The sequence below is a fragment of the Oncorhynchus nerka genome, linkage group LG4, assembly GCF_034236695.1.
Source record: "Oncorhynchus nerka isolate Pitt River linkage group LG4, Oner_Uvic_2.0, whole genome shotgun sequence".
Classification (NCBI taxonomy): Eukaryota; Metazoa; Chordata; class Actinopteri; order Salmoniformes; family Salmonidae; genus Oncorhynchus; species Oncorhynchus nerka.
The window spans coordinates 16,544,155-16,565,856 of record NC_088399.1 but is presented as its reverse complement, the minus strand read 5'-3'; the positions used below and the strand labels follow the sequence as shown (position 1 = coordinate 16,565,856).

The following is a 21,702-nucleotide window of genomic DNA, read 5'->3' as shown; positions in this document are numbered from 1 at the left end:
ACGGTCACCAACTACCCACAATGCACTGTGATAAATATGGTTGTTGGATGAGAGGAGCAACCATATTGTCCCCAGTCAGTCAAGCAATCAGAATCATCATGACTGTAAACAAAAATACTGTTTCTATAGTTATCCACCGGAAACCGTTTGACTGGTAGCACGTCTCTCATGTAAAGGATTTTAGAGAGAAGCTGAACTTTCTCTGACCTGTCAGTCATCTACAAATTCACTATGATGTCCATTACCAAGAACCAGATGGACCAAGTTCACGCCTTTATTTTATTTTGCGAAAGGAAATCAAAATCAACTTTGAAAATGGTGGGACTACTCTTGTTCTGCTTTACTTAACCCACTTGTCTGCTAAACAACGACACCATCTTTGTGATGGGTGTAGCCAATATAAACCTCATAAATATTTGAATCCTTTTCGAAATATTGTTTTTCTTCCTGGCCTAGTCTACAGACTTGAGAGCTCTGCAGCGAAGAGCCTGTGTCCCATTCTCTCCCCTCTTACACTGCTTCACGCCCCCACATGTTTCTTCCTGGCCTAGTCTACAGACTTCAGAGCTCTGCAGCGAAGAGCCTGTGTCCCATTCTCTCCCCTCTTACACTGCTTCACACCCCCACATGTTTCTTCCTGGCCTAGTCTACAGACTTCAGAGCTCTGCAGCGAAGAGCCTGTGTCCCATTCTCTCCCCTCTTACACTGCTTCACGCCCCCACATGTTTCTTCCTGGCCTAGTCTACAGACTTCAGAGCTCTGCAGCGAAGAGCCTGTGTCCCATTCTCTCCCCTCTTACACTGCTTCACACCCCCACATGTTTCTTCCTGGCCTAGTCTACAGACTTCAGAGCTCTGCAGCGAAGAGCCTGTGTCCCATTCTCTCCCCTCTTACACTGCTTCACGCCCCCACATGTTTCTTCCTGGCCTAGTCGACAGACTTCAGAGCTCTGCAGCGAAGAGCCTGTGTCCCATTCTCTCCCCTCTTACACTGCTTCACACCCCCACATGTTTCTTCCTGGCCTAGTCGACAGACTTCAGAGCTCTGCAGCGAAGAGCCTGTGTCCCATTCTCTCCCCTCTTACACTGCTTCACACCCCCACATGTTTCTTCCTGGCCTAGTCTACAGACTTCAGAGCTCTGCAGCGAAGAGCCTGTGTCCCATTTTCTCCCCTCTTACACTGCGTCACGCCCCCACATGTTTCTTCCTGGCCTAGTCTACAGACTTCAGAGCTCTGCAGCGAAGAGCCTGTGTCCCATTCTCTCCCCTCTTACACTGCTTCACGCCCCCACATGTTTCTTCCTGGCCTAGTCGACAGACTTCAGAGCTCTGCAGCGAAGAGCCTGTGTCCCATTCTCTCCCCTCTTACACTGCGTCACGCCCCCACATGTTTCTTCTGCCAGCGTGCTCTGCTCCCTTTTCAGATGCAGAGCCATTGGTGACCTCACCTTACAAAACCAATATGGATGGAGGAAACACCCCCATGTGTTACTAATAACCCCACAATGCTGGGGCTCTGTGGTCTACATTAAACCACAGCACTGAGGGGGTGGAGAATGTGAGAGTGAAAAGAGAGAGTTGGACAGAAGGGAGGAAGGGAGAGAGATGGACAGAAAGAGGGAGAGAGAAGAATGGGAGAAATGAGGGAAAGCAACACAGGGAAAGGGTGTAAAGTAAAAACTGTACTTGTTGCACACTTGGCATTTATTATAAAAGGGCCTGAAAATACACAAAGAAGAAGCCTTAGAGAATAATATGGCTACACAAAGCATTGTCAAATTCCTGATGTAATCACTATACAGATTTATATAATCGCCACTGGCAACAATGCAATGTTGTCCTTCCACATAGTCAAAGACGTTAAGGATTTTTTAAGACAATGGAGGATATGTCAAATCAGAGCACAATACGCTGGACAATTTACATTGTTGCCCTGTGTAGCAGTGGCATGACAAACATTCATCTGACACCAAGGACAATGTGGTGCGAATAACAAACAGACAAGGACAAAAGACTGTTCAGCCAGGATAAAGGATAAATGTTACAGAAAAAGCCATCGACATGCAGGATTACAAAATATATGATTATATTTCATGATGAGTATGCATTCTCCCTATCTAGCCCTGCGATTCTCAAGTCCACAATTATAGTAGCTTTTTGCCACATAGGATTTGCTGTCTACCGTCAAACGGTTGGCAGAGATGAGACCAGAGGCAGTGAGCTGCTTTCTAAAAGTCTCAATATAGCTGTAAAACAGATAGTTTGTGGTTCACAAATTGAATGTCTGCTGGATGAGAAACAGAGCGATATGATAAGAGGGAGAATGGCAGTGCATGGCGGTTGGCAGGCGGACTGTGGCACGGGGCCTACTGTCTTGCTGCTAGCCCTATCCTGGACAAGCCCTCAAAATCACAGGGCAAGGAGGGGAGGAAGAGGTGGGAGAAAGGCAAGAGTCATGGAAAAATGGAAAAAAAGTAAAGGAAAAAAATTGTGATAGAGCAAGAACGAGAAAATGAGAACCATAAACCATTCATCATTGACAACAAACGTTTGTGAATCACAGGAAGACAAGACTTTCCTTCTTTGTCATTACTGAACCTTCAATGGGGGATTTGTCACTGTTTATATACATTCATTAAAAGGTTCAATGCAGCTGGGTTTTTCCCCCCACACCAGTAACAAATAATGTCTAGGTAACAATTAAGTACCTTACTGTGATTCTTTTAAATGAAAATGGTCACAAAAAAAGCAAGCAAGAACTTGGCTAAGACTGTCAGGGAGTGTTCTGACTAGGGAGGGGGAACTGAAAACTAGCTGTTATTGGCAGAGAGGTTTGGAAATCTTTATTAATCAATTCACCACATGGTGATGTCACCATGGAAGGCCAAAACTCCCTCCCACCAAAACAAGCTGACATTTCAGGAAGTATTTTCAAACAGCTCTTACACTAAAAGGGCATTATCATAATTTTCACAATGTCAGTATGAATCCAACCTTGGTGTGGAAATATATATAAAACGCAGGGAAATCAAGTTTTTGACTGCACTGGGCCTTTAAGATCAAGACATGATTATAGACACACTGATCGACCAAGCCAAGCTGTTTGAACTAGGAGTGTTCCCATTTCATTCAGTGTCAAAATACTCAGCACAGTATCTCTTACTACCTCACTTTAGTACAATAAAGCCACATTGAACCATCGCTAGTCACAGACTGTCAATTTGTACCAATTCCTGTCTAGGCAATTTTTCAGTAGGAAGATACCATCTTGTTACTGAAATAGTGTTAGAATGTAGACTAATATCATCTTGCTACTGAAATAGTGTTAGAATGTAGACTAATACCATCTTGTTACTGAAATAGTGTTAGAATGTAGACTGAAGCCTCCTGAGTGGCGCAGTGATCTAAGACACTGCATCGCAGTGCAACAGTAGCTATGCCACTAGAGATTCTGGGTTTGAGTCCAGGCTCTGTCGCCTGGGAGACCCATGGGGTGGCGCACAATTGGCCCAGCGTCGTCCAGGTTAGGGGAAGGTTTGGCCGCCAGGGATGTCCTTGTCCCATCGCGCACTAGCGCCTCCTTTGGCGGTCTGAGCGCAGTGCACGGTCGCCAGGTGTACAGTGTTTCCTTCAACACATTGGTGTGGATGGCTTCTGGGTTAAGTGGGCATTGTGTCAAGAAGCAGTTGGTTGGGTTGTGTTTCGGAGGACGCACGGCTCTCGACCTTCGCCTCTCCGGAGACTGTACGGGAGTTGCAGCTATAAGACAATTGGAGACCACGGAATTGGGGAGAAAAATATGTAAAAAGAAAAGAATATAGACTGATACCATCTTGCCACTGAAAGGGATGGTGATACTTGGAATTTCTAGGGAATGCTAATAAAACTGAAATGCAAACAGTAAAAAGGTAACTGTTGTATCATTCTCACAATATTGATGAAAACAAAGCAAGTCATTATCTGTGTACTTTAGTATCACATTATTATGAAGGTCCTACTGTTTGAAAAGGTAAATACATTTCAAGGGTGTCTTAGCTTTGTGGTAAGTGTTAGCATTTAAAAAAATAAAATAATAATCTATAACATTCAATCATAGTGATTTTAAGTAATCAACTCCGTAATTTTTCAACTCTTATCTGTCAACTCCATTATGTGAATACATAAATGCTATCATCATAGCCTTTCAATGTCAGTCATTTATCCATGATAAATATTCAGCTACTATTATCAATCATTTGTTCTCTGTAATAATCTTACAGTATGCAAAATGTGTTATGCTTCATTTACAAGACGTCATTCATGTTTAATGTATTCTGGTTTATTCTGGCCACTCAATGCGACCAGAGATAGGTCAAAATATATTATAAAAAAATGAATGCCCAATTTAATTGGATTGATTTGTTTGCTTAGTAATGCCCTCACATCAAAAGCAACCTTCTCATCGTCATCAATGTATCAATTTCAGGTTAGTGGGTCAGACAGCAAGTAGCCTAGTGGTTAAGAGCTTTAGGACAGTAACCGAAAGGTCGCTGGTTCGAATTCAGAAGCCGACTAGGTGATAAATCTGCCGATGTGCCCTTGAGCAAGGCATTTAACCCTAATTGCACCTGTAAGTGGCTCTGGATAAGAGCTTCTGCTACATGACACACCAAAAAAATGTATAAAACAAGTTTCACATCCCATTGGTTTGACAGCAAACATACATTAATATTGGCGACTCCATAGACACGGAATCAGGTTACATCCAGCTATAAACTGTCCAGACGTGTATCTCATGTGCGTTAGAGTAAATATCTGAGCACGGTCATGAAAACAGAGAGAGGATGCTTGCGTTGAGGCCCAATGTCATAACAATCTATACTTTAAAGCAAACCCTGTGGCAACATTTTTTTTGCTGTTTTTATGGTTAGTCTTTACATGGTAGTATTATATTTCATATTAATGATTAAAAAAAAACTTCACTTTGAAAGTAAAAAAAAAAAGTTATTCCCAACCCACTAAAAAGAAACACCCTAAAAAAAAACCTGGGAGTGTGATATTAGCCCTGGCGGACTTTATAATGATGCTTCTGTTGTAATCGTTACTGTGGTTTCTCTGCTTCATATATGCAGATTTGTACACTTTTTTTCAAGTGTTCAGTGCAAAAATAAATAGCTTGAGGCCACACACCCTCCCAGTGGAAAAACTGTCAGGCCGTGAGAGTGAGATGACAAGCCTAAGTACCGAGTTTGGTTTCTCCGACCAACCTTGTACCAAACCTGGCGCCAGGTGTCTTCCTCTCCCTCCTTTGTTGTGCCCAGGGTTATCAGTTTAATGTTGCATCCTCCCCTCCCCAACCAAGGAAGGGAGAAGGGAGGTAGGGGTGGCTATGACCCGTCCTGAAGCTCCTTGGCCTTGGCCAGGATGGTGTGGACATCTGAGATGGGGTAGTCCTGAAGAAGACCAGAGACAATCAGCTAAAACGTCAAGTAAAACCACCGTAGTCGCCTAAAACATTACCTACATTGGCCACACTGTATTTGAAAAGATCCTTTCAGATGGTCTTACCTGCAGCAGTCTCATGTTGATCGTGAAGTCGCCTGCCAGCAACTGATCTCGAATCAGTCTGAAACCACACAGGACAGGCATGCTAATCAGAACAGAAATAACAAACAATGCATATCATATTGTAAGATGCAGACACATATCTTACTAGTATCCAAGTCCACCCAAATCCTATCCAATTCCATCCAAATTCAAGTGAATACCAGAATTGCATTGCATTCTTCTCCATGTTCAATTCAACAGACTTGGGGAATTGGGGCTGGGGTCATTCTGTGGGTAGGGGTGTTCCAGCCCAGAGGGCTGTGGTTCGTGGCTAGGGAGGACAGACGGGAACTCACACGAGCATGGCGCAGCAGACTAGGATGAGGAAGTTGAAGCGGTCCTGGTCGGAAAAGAGCGTGTCCCAGATGCGGATGACGTCGGGCAGGAGGAACTCCTGAGACAGCAGCAGGGTCAGCCAGCGGAAGGTGAAGTACTGAGGCTTGATGTTCTGCTCCTGCTGTTAAAGAGAAGGGAGTTGAAATATTGAACTAGCCTCCATAATAACTACAAACATCATAATATTATCCCACTAAATGAATTCATCAAATCAAGTGTTGGTTTTGATTAGGAGGTGCATGGGGAAAATTAATAGGTAAACAGATCAAATGTGTAACCCCCCCCCTATACCCCTATGAACTTGTATCCTTTCAGAGCCGTGAAGACGAGTCAACAAGGGACCAGGAAAAGGGCATAGGGATGGCTTTGGGACTGGGCCCAGGAGTCCCTCGCTCACCAGTTTAATGTAGAGCTCCATGTCCTTCTCCTTGAGCATGGAGTAGACGCTCTCCATCTTGTAGGTGATGCCGCACTGTGAGTCGTCCAGACTCTTGATGAACATGTCCCGGTTCTCCGACATCAGGTTGGTGAAACAAAAGAAGGTGTCCGCCTCAGCGTGCTCTGATTGGTTGGACGGTCAATAATAGTAAACCAGTCAATCAATCAGTCAATCGTGCCCTATCTAGTTTCAATTGTGTCTGTCTGTCTATATATGACAGACGATAAAATACTTCTAAATAGAGGTCAAGCAATAAATATCTGAGAATTAGAAGTGATCGGGAAGAAGGGGGGGTCCCTCATTTGTCCTCTAGCTGGCAGTCCTGAATCAGTTAGCTTGATCCATTCCATCACAGAACACCCATTCCATCAGAGAACACCCATTCCATCACAGAACATTAGCACTCTGATGCAGACTAGTGCAATCCCCATTGAGACCGTGTCTGTGCCTCGACCTAGGTTGGGCAAAACTAAACATGGCGGTGTTTGCCTTAGCAATCTCACTAGGATAAAGACCTCCTCCATTCCTGTCATAATTGAAAGAGATCATGATACCAAAGGCAATTATAGTCAATGAACTAATCACTGATCATAATCTTGATGTGATTGGCCTGACTGAAACATGGCTTATGCCTGATGAATTTACTGTGTTAAATGAGGCCTCACCTCCTGGCTACACTAGTGACCATATCCCCCGCGCATCACGCAAAGGCGGAGGTGTTGCTAACATTTACGATAGCAAATTTCAATTTACAAAATAAAAAAAATGAAGTTTTCGTCTTTTGAGCTTCTAGTCATGAAATCTATGCAGCCTACTCAATCACTTTTTATAGCTACTGTTTACAGACCTCCTGGGCCATATACAGCATTCCTCATTGAGTTCCCTGAATTCCTATCGGACCTTGTAGTCATAGCAGATAATATTCTAATCTTTGGTGACTAATATTCACATGGAAAAGTCCACAGACCCACTCCAAAAGGCTTTCGGAGCCATCATCGACTCAGTGGGTTTTGTCCAACATGTCTCTGGACCTACTCACTGTCACAGTCATACTCTGGACCTAGTTTTGTCCCATTGAATAAATGTTGTGGATCTTAATGTTTTTCCTCATAATCCTGGACTATCGGACCACCATTTTATTACGTTTGCAATTGCAACAAATAATCTGCTCAGACCCCAACCAAGGAACATCAAAAGTCGTGCTATAAATTCACAGACAACACAAAGATTCCTTGATGTCCTTCCAGACTCCCTCTGTCTACCCAAGGATGCCAGAGGACAAAAATCAGTTAACCACCTAACTGAGGAACTCAATTTAACCTTGCGCAATACCCTAGATGCAGTTGCACCCCAAAAAAACTAAAAACATTTCTCATAAGAAACTAGCTCCCCGGTATACAGAAAATACCCAAGCTCTGAAGCAAGCTTCCAGAAAATTGGAACGGAAATGGCGCCACACCAAACTGGAAGTCTTCCGACTACCTTGGAAAGAGAGTACCGAAGAGCCCTTACTGCTGCTCGATCATCCTATTTTTCCAACTTAATTGAGGAAAATAAGAACAATCCGAAATTCCTTGTTGATACTGTCGCAAAGCTAACTAAAAAGCAGCATTCCCAAGAGAGGACTGCTTTCACTTCAGCAGTAATAAATTCATGAACTTCTTTGAGGAAAATATCATGATTATTAGAAAGCAAATTACGGACTCCTCTGTAAATCTGCATATTCCTTCAAAGCTAAGTTGTCCTGAGTCTGCACAACTCTGCCAGGACCTAGGATCAAGAGAGACACTCAAGTGTTTTAGTACTATATCTCTTGACACAATGATGAAAATAATCATGGCCTCTAAAACTTCAAGCTGCATACTGGAACCTATTCCAACTAAACTAGTGAAAGAGCTGCTTCCTGTGCTTGGCCCTCCTATGTTGAACATAATAAACGGCTCTCTATCCACCGGATGTGTACCAAACTCAATAAAAGTGGCAGAAATAAAGCCTCTCCTGAAAAAGCCAAACCTTGACCCAGAAAATATAAAAAATGATCGGCCTATATCGAATCTTCCATTCCTCTCAAAAGATTTTAGAAAAGCCTGTTGCGCAGCAACTCACTGCCTTCCTGAAGACAAACAATGTATACGAAATGCTTCAGCACATTCTTTTGGAGAGATTGGAAACCCAAATTGGTCTATACAGACAAGTTCTGGCCTGGTTTAGATCTTATCTGTCGGAAAGATATCATTTTGTCTCTGTGAATGGTTTGTCCTCTGACAAATCAACTGTACATTTCGGTGTTCCTCAAGGTTCCGTTTTAGGACCACTATTGTTTTCACTATATATTTTACCTCTTGGGGATGTCATTCGGAAAAATAATGTTAACTTTCACTGCTATGCGGATGACACACAGCTGTACATTTCAATGAAACATGGTGAAGCCCAAAAAATTGCCCTTGCTAGAAGCATGTGTTTCAGACATAAGGAAGTGGATGGCTGCAAACTTTCTACTTTTAAACTCGGACAAAACAGAGATGCTTGTTCTAGGTCCCAAGAAACAAAGAGATCTTCTGTTGAATCTGACAATTAATCTTAATGGTTGTACAGTCGTCTCAAATAAAACTGTGAAGGACCTCGGCGTTACTCTGGACCCTGATCTCTCTTTTGAAGAACATATCAAGACTGTTTCAAGGACAGCTTTTTTCCATCTACGTAACATTGCAAAAATCAGAAACTTTCTGTCCAAAAATGATGCAGAAAAATGAATCCATGTTTTTGTCACTTCTAGGTTAGACTACTGCAATGCTCTACTTTCCTGCTACCCGGATAAAGCACTAAATAAACTTCAGTTAGTGCTAAATACGGCTGCTAGAATCCTGACTAGAACCAAGAAATGTCATCATATTACTCCAGTGCTAGCCTCCCTACACTGGCTTCCTGTCAAGGCAAGGGCTGATTTCAAGGTTTTACTGCTAACCTACAAAGCATTCCATGGGCTTGCTCCTACCTATCTCTCTGATTTGGTCCTGCCGTACATACCTACACGTACGCTACGGTCACAAGACGCAGGCCTCCTAATTGTCCCTAGAATTTCTAAGCAAACAGCTGGAGGCAGGGCTTTCTCCTATAGAGCTCCATTTTTATGGAATGGTCTGCCTACCCATGTGAGAGACGCAAACTCGGTCTCAACTTTTAAGTCTTTACTGATGACTCATCTCTTCAGTGGGTCATATGATTGAGTGTAGTCTGGCCCAGGAGTGTGAAGGTGAACGGAAAGGCTCTGGAGCAACGAACCGCCCTTGCCGTCTCTGCCTGGCCGGTTCCCCTCTTTCCACTGGGATTCTCTGCCTCTAACCCTATTACAGGGGCTGAGTCACTGGCTTACTGGGGCTCTCTCATGCCGTCCCTAGGAGGGGTGCGTCACTTGAGTGGGTTGAGTCACTGATGTGATCTTCCTGTCTGGTTTGGCGCCCACCCTTGGGTTGTGCCATGGCAGAGATCTTTGTGGGCTATACTCAGCCTTGTCTCAGGATGGTAAGTTGGTGGTTGAAGATATCCCTCTAGTGGTGTGGGGGCTGTGCTTTGGCAAAGTGGGTGGGGTTATATCCTTCCTGTTTGGCCCTGTCTGGGGGTGTCATCGGATGGGGCCACAGTGTCTCCTGACCCCTCCTGTCTCAGCCTCCAGTATTTATGCTGCAGTAGTTTATGTGTCGGCGAGCTAGGGTCAGTTTGTTATATCTGGAGTACTTCTCCTGTCCTATCCGGTGTCCTGTGTGAATTTAAGTATGCTCTCTCTAATTCTCTCTTTCTCTCTCGGAGGACCTGAGCCCTAGGACCATGCCTCAGGACTACCTGACATGATGACTCCTTGCTGTCCGCAGTCCACTTGACTGGGGACAGCAAAGTTTCTGTACAGCACTTTGAGATATCAGCTGATGTACGAAGGGCTATATAAATAAATTTGATTTGCAATGGGACTATCAGAGAGAAGTAGCAGCAAATAGAGCTGATATTTACCATTAATACAACAGAATAGTACTTTATTAGTCCATCTACACTACAGAGGCGTCTTCTGCTCTGCTCCCAAGAAACCTCCACCCACCTCTCCACTTGTCGTTGGGGTCGGTAGCGAAGGTGTAGTAGAGGGGTCCCACCACCTCGTTCATGCCCTGCACGTAGGCGATGCCCGGGTTGAGCTTAGCGTAGATGAACAGGATGCGCTCCACCACCTCCCAGTGGGCCTCACAGCCATTGGGCAGCACCTCATACTCGTTGGAAGGGTACAGGTTGAGGGCCTTGCCCGGGGAGCTCACCTGAAGAGGGGGGAGGTAAAGAGGGGAAATGGTGTGTAGAGGGGAGAATGGGTAGGAGAGAGAGGGGGGGGGTTAGGCCCAGTCCAAAAACAACCACTACTCCCCGAGGCAGGCGCTTGTGTAGATCTGAACAGATTAGATGGGTATGAGCAATATGGACAACATTTCTACCATATTGCTTATCCACAAGCAACAGTTATCAAAGCAGCATGACAGCTCTCGCCATGGAAGAAACGCATTGGCAAGGGGAATCCACAAAGATTGGAATTCAAATTCTAGTTAATTGTTATAGAATGGAAATGGACACAAGCCGAATACACCCATAAGTCAAATAGGGTTATCAAGCCAATATCGGAGGGGTATACTACAAAGCAGAATCAACTTCAATAAACAACCAGAAATAACTATTGATTTTCTAATTCATTAAGAAAGCTAAACTTAGATGTGTTTTGTGTTGTTTGAGTTAATTACACCATGCCCATTTCAAACTCAACTTTCTAAAAATGTTTTTTTTTAAGTTAGAATATTTCAGAATATTTAGGCAAGTTAGCTGGACAACTCATTGATCCTGCTTTGTAGTATCCCCCTTGCCAAACTTGCCGAGACCTTGCATACTCACCACAGCTTGTGCATCGTGACCGCATTGCTTAAAGCAGAAGAGTAGGGTGGGGGAATGAACATAACACAGGGTAGTAGAGTCAGCACTACTGCCAACTGAATAGTGTTTTCCCTATTGTTACCTAAACAAGGTCACCCTGCCGCCTATGGGAGTGAAACATTGACAAATCAAATATTCTTGGATGCATATACAGTTTAGCAGGTGTTATGTCAGTTGCAGTGTAATGCGTATGTTCCTAGTTCCGATTAATCAATGCAAACAAGCACAATATATTTTTTTTAAATGATCAAATATTTTGAATAGCAGTAGATATACTGTATAAATAGTATGTAAACATTATTAAAGTGACCAGTGTTCAGTGACTATGTACATAGGGCAGCAGTCTGGAGAGCCCTGCGGTTGCGGACGGTGCAATTGCTCTACCAGGTGGTGATACAGCCTGACAGGATGCTCTCAATTGTGCATCTGTAGAAATTCCTGAGGGTCTTAGGAGCAAAGCCGAATTTCTTCACTGTCGGTGTGATCTGACCATTTCAGGTCCTCAGTGATGTGCACACCGAGGAACTTGAAGCTTTTGACTCTCTCCACTGGGGCACCGATGTGGATGGGGGCGTGTCGATGTGGATGGGGGTGTGTTCTCTCTGTTGTCTCTTGTAGTCCAGGATCAGCTCCTTCGTTTTGTTGACTGTGAGGGAGGTTATTTTCCTGGCAACACTCTGCCAGGGCAATCCCCTCTTCCCTGTAGGCTGTCTCGTCGTTGTTGGTAATCAGGTCTAACACCGTTGTGTCGTCAGCAAACTTGATGAGTCAGTTGGAGGCGTGCGTGGTCACGCAGTCGTGGGTGAGTACAGGAGGGGATCAGTGTGTTGAGGATCAGTGTAGCAGAGGTGTTGTTGCTTACCTTCACCACCTGGGGTCGGCCCGTCGGGAAATCTAGGATACCGTTGCACAGGGCGGGTTTCAGACACAGGGCCCTGAGTTTAGTGATGAGCTCAGAGGGCACAATGGTGTTGAAGGCTGAGCTGTCGTCGATGAACAGCATTCTTACACAGGTATTCCTTGTCACATTTTGCATTCGAGTCATTTAGCTGACGCTCTTTTCCAGAGCGACTAGGGTAAAGTGCCTTGCTCAAGGGCACGTCGACAGATATTTCAACTAGTCGGCTCGGTGATTAGAACCAGTAACCTTTCGGTTAGTGGCCCCAACGCTCAACTGCTAGGCTACCTGCCAAATGAAACGGACACATACACACACTCTCTCCCTCTCTGTTGGTCAGACTCACGTTGGTGACCCCGCTGCGGTTGCGGTCCACAGTCTGGGCCTTGAGGGTGGTCTGTTCCACACGGCACCTGAGGGTCTCGTAGTCATTCTGGGGGTCCAGGATCAGCTGGCATGGGTAGTCTGTGGGCCACTGGAAGAAGGCCATGTCTGGGTACAGACGCCTGCCATTACAGATATACATTAGTTAGTTAGCACTTAATAGTTATAATCCTCTTTGTTCCTTTGTGGAATAGAAGACATCCTTCCATGAGAGAAAGCCACTGCTGCTGACCTTCTGCCTATTTAGAGATGGTATTCCATGACAGGCTACTGGAATACATTAATAGACTATTCATTAATGCTCGCCCCGGCTCTGGAGGACGAGTTACTTATAATACAAGAAGATATTCACTTCACAGTCAGCTAAAGAAGTGCCTAGCTTGTTGCCAAGCTACCTACCTGACATCTTTATCAATCTGCAGCAGCACCTCGTTGTCTCTGAAGTAGTTGTTCCACTTGCTCTCTGGGCTGGGGTTGAGAGGCTGAGAGATTGAAAGAAAGTTAGAAAGACGGAATTAAAATTAATGTGTGGGAAAATTCGGTGAAAGTTCCTACGTATTAGCCGAGACAACTCAGCGGTGTGTATCAGAGTAGGAAATTGGTCTATTTTTTTGGGGGGGGGGGGGGAGAGAGGAGGAACTCACGTGGTCCTCCATGGTCACGTCCTCTCTGGAGAGGCCCAGGTTGGCCTTAGCGATGCCGGGCTGGATAATCATCTCCTTCAGGAACTGGGAATAACCCTCCCTGTGGGCACAAAATTAAATACAATAGAATACTGCATCTCGACGCCCGTGGATTAACGCAAGAGTCAGGGACTATCGGAGGTCAGCTAATCCTAATTGTTTCATTTCAGGAGTTCAATTTGACCGACAATTGGACTTAGTGAAATTTACTAGACTCAGCAAAATGACATCATCATGGACATGCTGCCATATTTCTTATACCAATCAAATTCTGAATTGACTAGGGGCTAGGGGTTCTTTCGGGACGGGGCCATTCAAAGCATTCCAGGCAGGCTGAATCAAACAGTCAAAGGATTTCAATAATTGAGTAAGGAGGGAGCCAATAGAAAGAGCAGAATCGCCACCACCGTATCCCCTGTCCAGAGCCGACCCGATATAGCTGTCCTGAGCCGGGTGTGTTGTGTTCTAGTGTGATATTTTAATAGGCCATGTTCCATTATGAATCAGCTGGTGTCTAGGGATGCTTGGTAAAATCTAAAAAAAAGATTCCCAAAGTAAACTCCAGCGAGACAGGGGGGGATTTACTTGACCAAGAATTGGTTAAGTTACCAAGGTATAATTCTGTCATTGATTAAAATGCTGAGATGGAAGGATATACAAAGTGGCTCAGTCTTGATCAGTTCATGTTTTCATGCTCTATATAAGAGAGGCCTCAAAGGACTGAGTCAAAAGTCACTACATCTAGAGATGGTTTCATTTTCCCTTTAACCATTCAAACTAGGGCTGGGCGATATATCGAATTAATTCGATTTTCCAAATGCCTGAATCAAGTTTAGTATTTTTCGTTTTATGAGCGTTTATGACCGCTTGTTTTCATTTTGTCTTTTTGGTCCCGTCTCGTTCGCTCCTTCTGTGCTGTGCACCTACCCATTTACACCAGAGATCTGTATATAATGACGGGATGCTCATGTCTCCGCCCTAACAATGGGAGTCGTCGTTCCAAAGGCGGGAAGGCAGGCAATAGATTTTTGCGAGAGTGAAACCTCTCGTGTTGCCTCTTTCATCCATCCATCCCCTCCCCCTACCACTCACAACAACAAAGGTGAGAGATCACCTCTCTGACAAACCTTTTCAACACGCTATTTGCATTTTAGGTTTGGTTCAACAGAAATTGGTCATATGGACACCGAAACATATGGAGACATTATTTTACTATAATAGAAGAGCATTTTACCTTTCGAACCACACCCGTTTATGTTTCAACTACTCCAATTTTGAGCAGAAACTACTAAAATTGATGTACCACTGAACATTCATTCTAGAAAATGTATGCTCAGTTTGTTGAGCGTGCGCATTACGGTACCATGTGTCGCTAGCAGCATTTTAGTCAAATAAAGATTGTTATACTAGCTGTTTAGTCTGTGTTTTATACATGTGCAATAAGCATAAAACAATTACAAGGAATTGGCAACTTGTTCTCATTCTGAGAATTAAGGAAGGCCACTTGATTTCAACATCAGAACAAAGTGGACAGGCTAACATTGAGATGGACAGAAGGTTGTGTTAATAACTATTCAACTGTTTTGCCTGGTTAGCTGGAATTCAGAGCTTGTTTAATTATACCTAGATCCAAGTTGAATAAATTTGAAATATAAGTATTAGCTGGCTACTCACTATTACGTGGGCTTGTGCTTGAGAGATAGTTTATAAGACCTGTGTTCATTTTCTAAAACGCCTGCTGCATTATTAGCGACTGTTCATTATGGTAACCAGAACCATGATAGTTCTGGTTACATTTGTAACAAAAAGGGCAGTTTTATAGACAGACCTGAAACCCAAATCAGTGATTATTGCAAAAAAAAAAAAAAAAAGCAAGTACAACTATTTTGATAAAATAATGTAATGATTAGTGGGTCTTATGTTTGTGGAAGTAATATGGTAGGTATAATTTACCAAGCTCTGAATTCATTAGATTATTTCTGACTGTTTTAAATGCAGTGTATTTGACCTTAAATTGTACAACAAAGCTTATGAGAAAAAAAGTAAATTGAGATACATTCAGAAAATATTCAGACCCCTTGACTTTTTCCACATTTTGTTACATTACAGCCTTATTCTAAAATGGACTAAATTGTTTCCCCCCCCCCTCAAATCTACACACGATACAATGATGACAAAGCAAACACCGTTTTTTAGTATTGTTGCAAATTTATAACAAATTAAAAAAGCAGAAATATGACATTTACATAAGTATTCAGACCCATTTACTCAGTACTTTGTTGAAGCACCTATGCCGGCGATTACAGCCTCAAGTCTTCTTGGGTACCCTCCAAACTCATCATGAAGCTTGAGACCCTGGGTCTCGACCCCGCCCGGTGCAACTGGGTCCTGGACTTTGACGGGCCGCCGCCACAACATCTTCACCCCGCTGATCCTGAACGCTGGGGCCCCACAAGGGTGCGTTCTCAGCCCTCTCCTGTACTCCCTGTTCACCCATGACTGTGTGGCCATGCACGCCTCCAACTCAATCATCAAGTTTGCAGACAACACAACAGTGGTAGGCTTGATTACCAATAACAACGAGAAGGCCTATAGGAAGGAGGTGAGGGCCCTCAGAGTGTGGTGTCAGGAAAATAACCTCACAATCAGTGTCAACAAAACAAAGGAGATGATCGTGGACTTCAGGAAACAGCAGAGGAGCAGCCCCCTATCCACATCGACGGGACAGTAGTGGAGAAGGTGGAAAGTTAAGTTCCTCGGCATACACATCACGGACAAACTGAAATGGTCCACCCACACACAGTGTGATGAAGAAGGCACAACAGCGCCTCTTCAACCTCAGGAGGGTAAAGAAATCTGGCTTGTCAGCGAAAACACAAAACTTTTACAGATGCACAATCGAGAGCATCCTGTCGGGCTGTATCACCGCCTGGTACGGCAACTGCACCGCCCACAACCGTAAGGCTCTCCAGAGGGTAGGGAGGTCTGCACAAAGCATCACTGGGGTCCAACTACCTGCCCTCCAGGACACCTACACCACCCAATGTCACAGGAAGGCCAAAAAGATCATCAAGGACAACAACCACCCGAGCCACTGCCTGTTCACCCCGCTATCATCCAGAAGGCAAGGTCAGTACAGGTGCATCAAAGCTGGGACCGAGAGACTGAAAAACAGCTTCTATCTCAAGGCCATCAGACTGTTAAACAGCCATCACTAACATAGAGCGGCTGCTGCCAACATACTTACTCAAATCTCTAGCCACTTTAATAATAAAAAATTGGATGTAATAAATGTATCACTAGTCACTTTATATAATGTTTACATACCCTACACATCTCATATGTATATACTGTACTCTATACCATCTACAGCACCTTGCCTATGCCGCACGGCAATCTCTCATCCATATATGTATATGTAGATATTCTTATTCATTCCTTTACACTTGTGTGTATGAGGTAGTTGTTATGAAATTGTTAGATTACTTGTTAGATATTACTGCACGGTCGGAACTAGAAGCACAAGCATTTCGCTACACTCGCATTAACATCTGCTAACCATGTGTATGTGACCAATAAAATTTGATTTGATTTGTACGACACCAAAAGCTTGGCACACCTGTATTTGGGGAGTTTGTCCCATTCTTCTCTGCAGATCCTCTCAAGCTCTGTCAGGTTGGATGGGGAGTGTTGGTGCACAAGTATTTTCCGGTCTCTCCAGAGATGTTCGATCGGGTTCAAGTCCGGGCTCTGGGCTACTCAAGGACATTCAGAGATGTGTCCCAAAGCCACTCCTACATTGTCTTGGCAGTGTGCTTAGGGTTGTTGTCCTGTTGGAAGGTGAACCTTTGACCCCAATTTGAGGTCCTGAGTGCTCTGGAGCAGGTTTTCATCAAGGATCTCTCTGTACTTTGCTCTATTTATCTTTCCCTCGATCCCGACTAGTCTCCCAGTCCCTGCCGCTGAAAAACATCCAGACAGCATGATGCTGCCACCCCCATGCTTCACCGTAGCGATGGTGCCAAGTTTCCTCCAGACGTGACACTTTGCATTCAGGCCAAAGAGTTCAATCTTGGTTTACTTTTAACTGAGGAGTGGCTTCCGTCTGGCCACTCTACCATAAAGGCCTAATTGGTGTAGTGCTGCAGAGATGGTTGTCTTTCTGGAAGGTTCTCCCATCTTCACAGAGGAACTCTGATGCTCTGTCAGAGTGACCATCGGGTTCTTGGTCATCTCCCTGACCAAAGCCCTTCTCCCCCGATTACTCAGTTCGCTTTAATGCTGTGTTCTTAGGGACCTTCTTGGTACCCTTACCCAGATCTGTGCCTGGATACAATCCTGTCTCAGAGATCTCCGGACATTTCCTTCAATCTCATGGCTTGGTTTTTGCTCTGACATGCACGGTCAACTGTGGGACCTTATATAGACAGGTGTGTGCCTTTCCAAAATATGTCCAATCAATTGAATTTACCACAGGTTGACTCCAATCAAGTTGTAAAAACATCTCAAGGATGATCAATGGAAACAGGATGCACCTGAGCTCAATTTCAAGTCTCATAGCAAAGAGTATGAACACTTATGTAAATAATGTATTTCTGTTCAATTTTTTATAAATTGGCAAAAAAGTTTTTCATTTAAAAAAAGGGTTTTCGCTTTGTCATTATGGGGTATATTGTATAGACTGGTGAGGATTTGTATTTATTTAATCCATTTAAGAATAAGGCTGTAACGTAACAAAATGTGGAAAAAGGGAAGGGGCCTGAACACTGTATTTAGTGAATCCTCCATAAGTTTGAAAAAAAAATGGAAATATGAGTTTTGGGCCATATCGCACAGCCCTATTTCAAACCGGTGTTGCAAGTGCACACATTTCTTACTCTGACCATTTCAATACATCTCCTCTTGTTGATAAATAATTGATGTCCAACAGTACTGGAGACATTTTACCTCTGCTTTTTGAGAAAGGAATCCCACATCGTCTGGTCCAGAGGCAGGTAGTTTAGAAGGACCTGGAAACATGGAAGCAAGTCACCCGAAATAAGAATCCCAATCACTCACAGATAAGATTAGAAAAACAGGCTGAAACTAATACTACATACTGTAGATGTCTATTAAAAGGGGTGGAGCAACTCACTTTCCAGCAAAGTGCACGGATGCCTCCTTCAAATGGGATACCTGAGAGAGAGATAGGAGGGTGGAGGAGAGAAGGGGGAATGACAAAAAAAGATGAATACAGGACAAGATAAAGTGAAATAAGGAGACATAATAACATACTAAGTAAAAACACGTGAAAAAATTACATTCTAGAAATGAAAGTAAAGTTTTTTCTCACCGCTGAAGCAAAGTTCCCGGAGTGCATTCAAGTCTAGCTTCTCTTCAATCAAGGCCACCTTGAATTCCTGGATCCTTTAATTGTACAAGAAAGGGAAAAATAACATCAATATAGGCTGTGGTGTAAGAAGCATACTGTGTGCTGCATTCATGTAAATCTTAAAATATACAGACATGGCTTAATGCCTCCCATGAAGAATAAGGAGGGACACAGTCCCATAATGCCTCGTTCAGATTATGCACATGTAGCAGACCGAAAACAGGAGAGGATGTTGTAGGTGGGTAGACTCATGACTATTTATCTATGAGAAGAAGGATAGATGCAATCTACATAGGGCTGCACAGTTTCATGTGTTTACCTTATACATTCCCTGGGGAGTCGTTCATGTGGCCATTAATGTGGCCAGAAAAGGAGGAGATTCTGACCAATTGCCCCTCCCCACTAACTTGGTACCAATAGCCATAAACCCCCAGTACAACATAATTGATTTGTCCAACTTCCACCTCAGACAGCTGCTCAGGTAACAGTCTTTGAAATGCAGATTTACCAACACAACCTGCTCCAACTGTTCTTATGGTACAAAAAAGCATATTAAATGGAGGGACTTTGGCAGAATGCCACTTTAATGGTTTGTAACACTTGAAGTACTCATTAAATATACAGTACCACCACTAGTTTATACGTGTGTCCTCCTGTCATGATCAGCTGACAATCGAGCCAAATCACAGTACCCATTGGTGTGGTGGTTAGGCTACATTATCACTAAAAGGAAAATAAGCATTGATTTTCCCAGAGGAAATCAAAATAGATTGGGGTTGATTGATTGTTGTGATTTATCCCAAAAGTATTAAAGGCTTAGGCTATACAGCAGTGCTTAGGCTATACAGCAGTGCATAGGCTATACAGCAGTGCTTAGGCTATACAGCAGTGCTTAGGCTATACAGCAGGGCTTTGGCTATACAGCAGGGCTTTGGCTATACAGCAGTGCTTAGGCTATACAGCAGTGCTTAGGCTATACAGCAGGGCTTTGGCTAAAGCTGAATGCTCAGTGTTAGCTTTTAGAAAGAGGTGCATGCAGAACTGACAGAGTTGGCTATACAACATCAGAGAGTTAGCTATATCTGTGATGTTCTGATTTTGTTCTAACCTACTGAAGAGAACCAAAGCAAGAGTTATGATATCAATCTAGTATGCCTTTCTCCTGTAATAGCTATTTATCTTTTTCCTGGACAGCTACATCCTGTTTGTCATGGCTCCCTCCAAAACTGCGACAATCAGCAAAGTTGCTGGGCGCTATTCAACGGGAAATACAGTTCATTTGTTTATTATCAAGCAACAGCCCTCACGAGACACCAGTCCTGACCTCAGATCACTAACTTCAATACTAGGTAAAATTGCTTTGCTGTTACAATTAAACCCTAAAGTGGGCTACCCTTCATAACATTGGATCTATTATCATAAAATTGGATCCATTATTTTCCTGGAACAAGAAAGTCCAAAAGCAAAAGTGAATAGTAGCCTAAAAACAAGGAAAGCTTTAATAATTAATAGCCAAGTTTGACAACATTTCAGCCATCACAGAAAATAGGTTACCATAGTAGGCATATGAACAGTTTTATTTAGCCACAAATAGCAGGCCCCTAAATAGATTTAAATCAAGTAAATTAGTGTGTCCTGCTTGAACTGCCCCTGTCTTACAAGGGTTGAAAGGGATGTCCTGTCAGCATTTGCATTGTATAGGTCAAATGTAATGCAACATACCAACATTGTACCTTGATTAGGCTATTCTGTATTTCTCCTTGTCTTGTGGATTATCAATAGCTGACATTAAGTTGAATACAACACACAGGTTTGACTGTCTCTAGTCTAAAGTGGTCTCAGTTTGTCGTGATAACTTGATCAGTGGAGAATGTGGGTATGTTCGTAACCTAAGTTGCATAATTGCATTTGAGGAATTAGGTAGTACAAGTTCTGCATTCTCTTAGCCCAGTCCTTCCTCAACAGTTTAACGTTAGCCACTACCTAGTTCATTGAAAACCTCGAAATAAATGGCCCCTTTGGGTTCCTTCAGTTTAAATTGAATTCTAACTATTAATAGTTACAGTCACTGAAATAGACAAACATGATAGTTGTGTCTACGCTTGAGCAAAAAATAATCTTATCCCCATACAGTAGATAGTTAGCTAGATATGAAACAATTATTTCATTCAAGCAGGGTATGGGGGGTAATATTGTCTGCAATGTAGTACAATACAGAAGCGAGCACTTTCATCGATATTGATACCAGATGTCTTCCCATTTCGTCGAGACAACGGGCTAACGTTAGCTATGTAGCTAGCTAACGTTAGCTAACCAGTTGGCTAAAGTGAGCCTACAGAGCTTTTGGAGTCTACCACATAATACACGAACAATTAGCTACAGAGAACGCACCACAAGAGATTGCCAAAAAACACAAAACGTACATGACATTTCCTCGAATTTGTTATTATGGCCCACTGTCCATTCATAAATGAAATGTACACCTCACCTGCTTCGGTACGAGCTCGACATGTTGGAAGAATCCAAAAGCTAGACCTGTGTGCCACAAGAAAAATAGTCCGATGGGGAAACATACAACATTTAGTAAAAACTACTCAAATTACTATGTGGCTTATTCATATGCTCCAATTACATATGTAAAAATAATCATAGTTGGACTTAAATGCTATTTCTGATTGTACTCACACTGTAAACTTCACGAGCATATCACCTTTCCAGTGTTGGATGATCTCTGCTATATATTTGTTTAGTTATGCCCCGTCAACAAATGTATGCATAATAATTTTCATGTCATTTTACTACTTTGCATTATTTTATGTAAATAATAATTAGAATTGCGTTTTGCACTACCTATGTGCAGTGCGTGCACTTATTTTGTGTTCAATGCCAGATCTGGTTACAAGTTCATTATACTCACCAGTTAGATAGATACCCTCCCTATCCCAAATGTTGAGAGGATTTTACTAACAATGACCATGCACCAACATATAGCTAGCTACTTTCATAAAATGCAAGGAGAATTGTGTTTCTCATTACCTTCCCGTTC

General features: G+C 43.2%; 1 protein-coding gene across 3 annotated transcripts; it reads right to left on the bottom strand.

The window, feature by feature from the left end:
- Positions 1–1,669: 1,669 nt before the first annotated feature.
- On the bottom strand, positions 1,670–21,684 carry LOC115119116 (TBC1 domain family member 13-like). 3 transcript variants are annotated; one of them, XM_065017264.1, is made up of 14 exons: positions 21,574–21,684; positions 21,342–21,390; positions 21,145–21,191; positions 18,618–18,691; positions 18,420–18,460; positions 18,233–18,294; positions 13,247–13,346; positions 13,002–13,084; positions 12,565–12,724; positions 10,452–10,662; positions 6,320–6,483; positions 5,883–6,043; positions 5,548–5,629; positions 1,670–5,432 (listed from the first exon to the last, which is right to left on the bottom strand). In XM_065017264.1, exons 3-14 carry the CDS (start codon positions 21,165–21,167, stop codon positions 5,367–5,369), a joined length of 1,227 nt encoding a protein of 408 aa, XP_064873336.1. In that variant the 5' UTR covers positions 21,168–21,191; positions 21,342–21,390; positions 21,574–21,684; the 3' UTR covers positions 1,670–5,366. The 3 variants fall into 3 exon arrangements, with proteins under 3 accessions (XP_064873336.1, XP_064873337.1, XP_064873335.1); XM_065017265.1 differs by lacking the exon at positions 21,342–21,390; XM_065017263.1 differs by lacking the exon at positions 21,574–21,684 and having other exon boundaries at positions 21,342–21,536.
- Positions 21,685–21,702: the final 18 nt, after the last annotated feature.

Coding starts and splice junctions, on each gene's coding strand:
- LOC115119116 (XM_065017264.1), bottom strand. CDS start 21,167: ATGTCGAGCTCGTACCGAAGCAG. Junction 18,692..21,144: donor TCGAGCTCGTACCGAAGCAG/GTGAGGTGTACA, acceptor GTACAATTAAAG/GATCCAGGAATTCAAGGTGG. Junction 5,630..5,882: donor GTCTGCTGCGCCATGCTCGT/GTGAGTTCCCGT, acceptor TGTTCTGATTAG/CATGCCTGTCCTGTGTGGTT.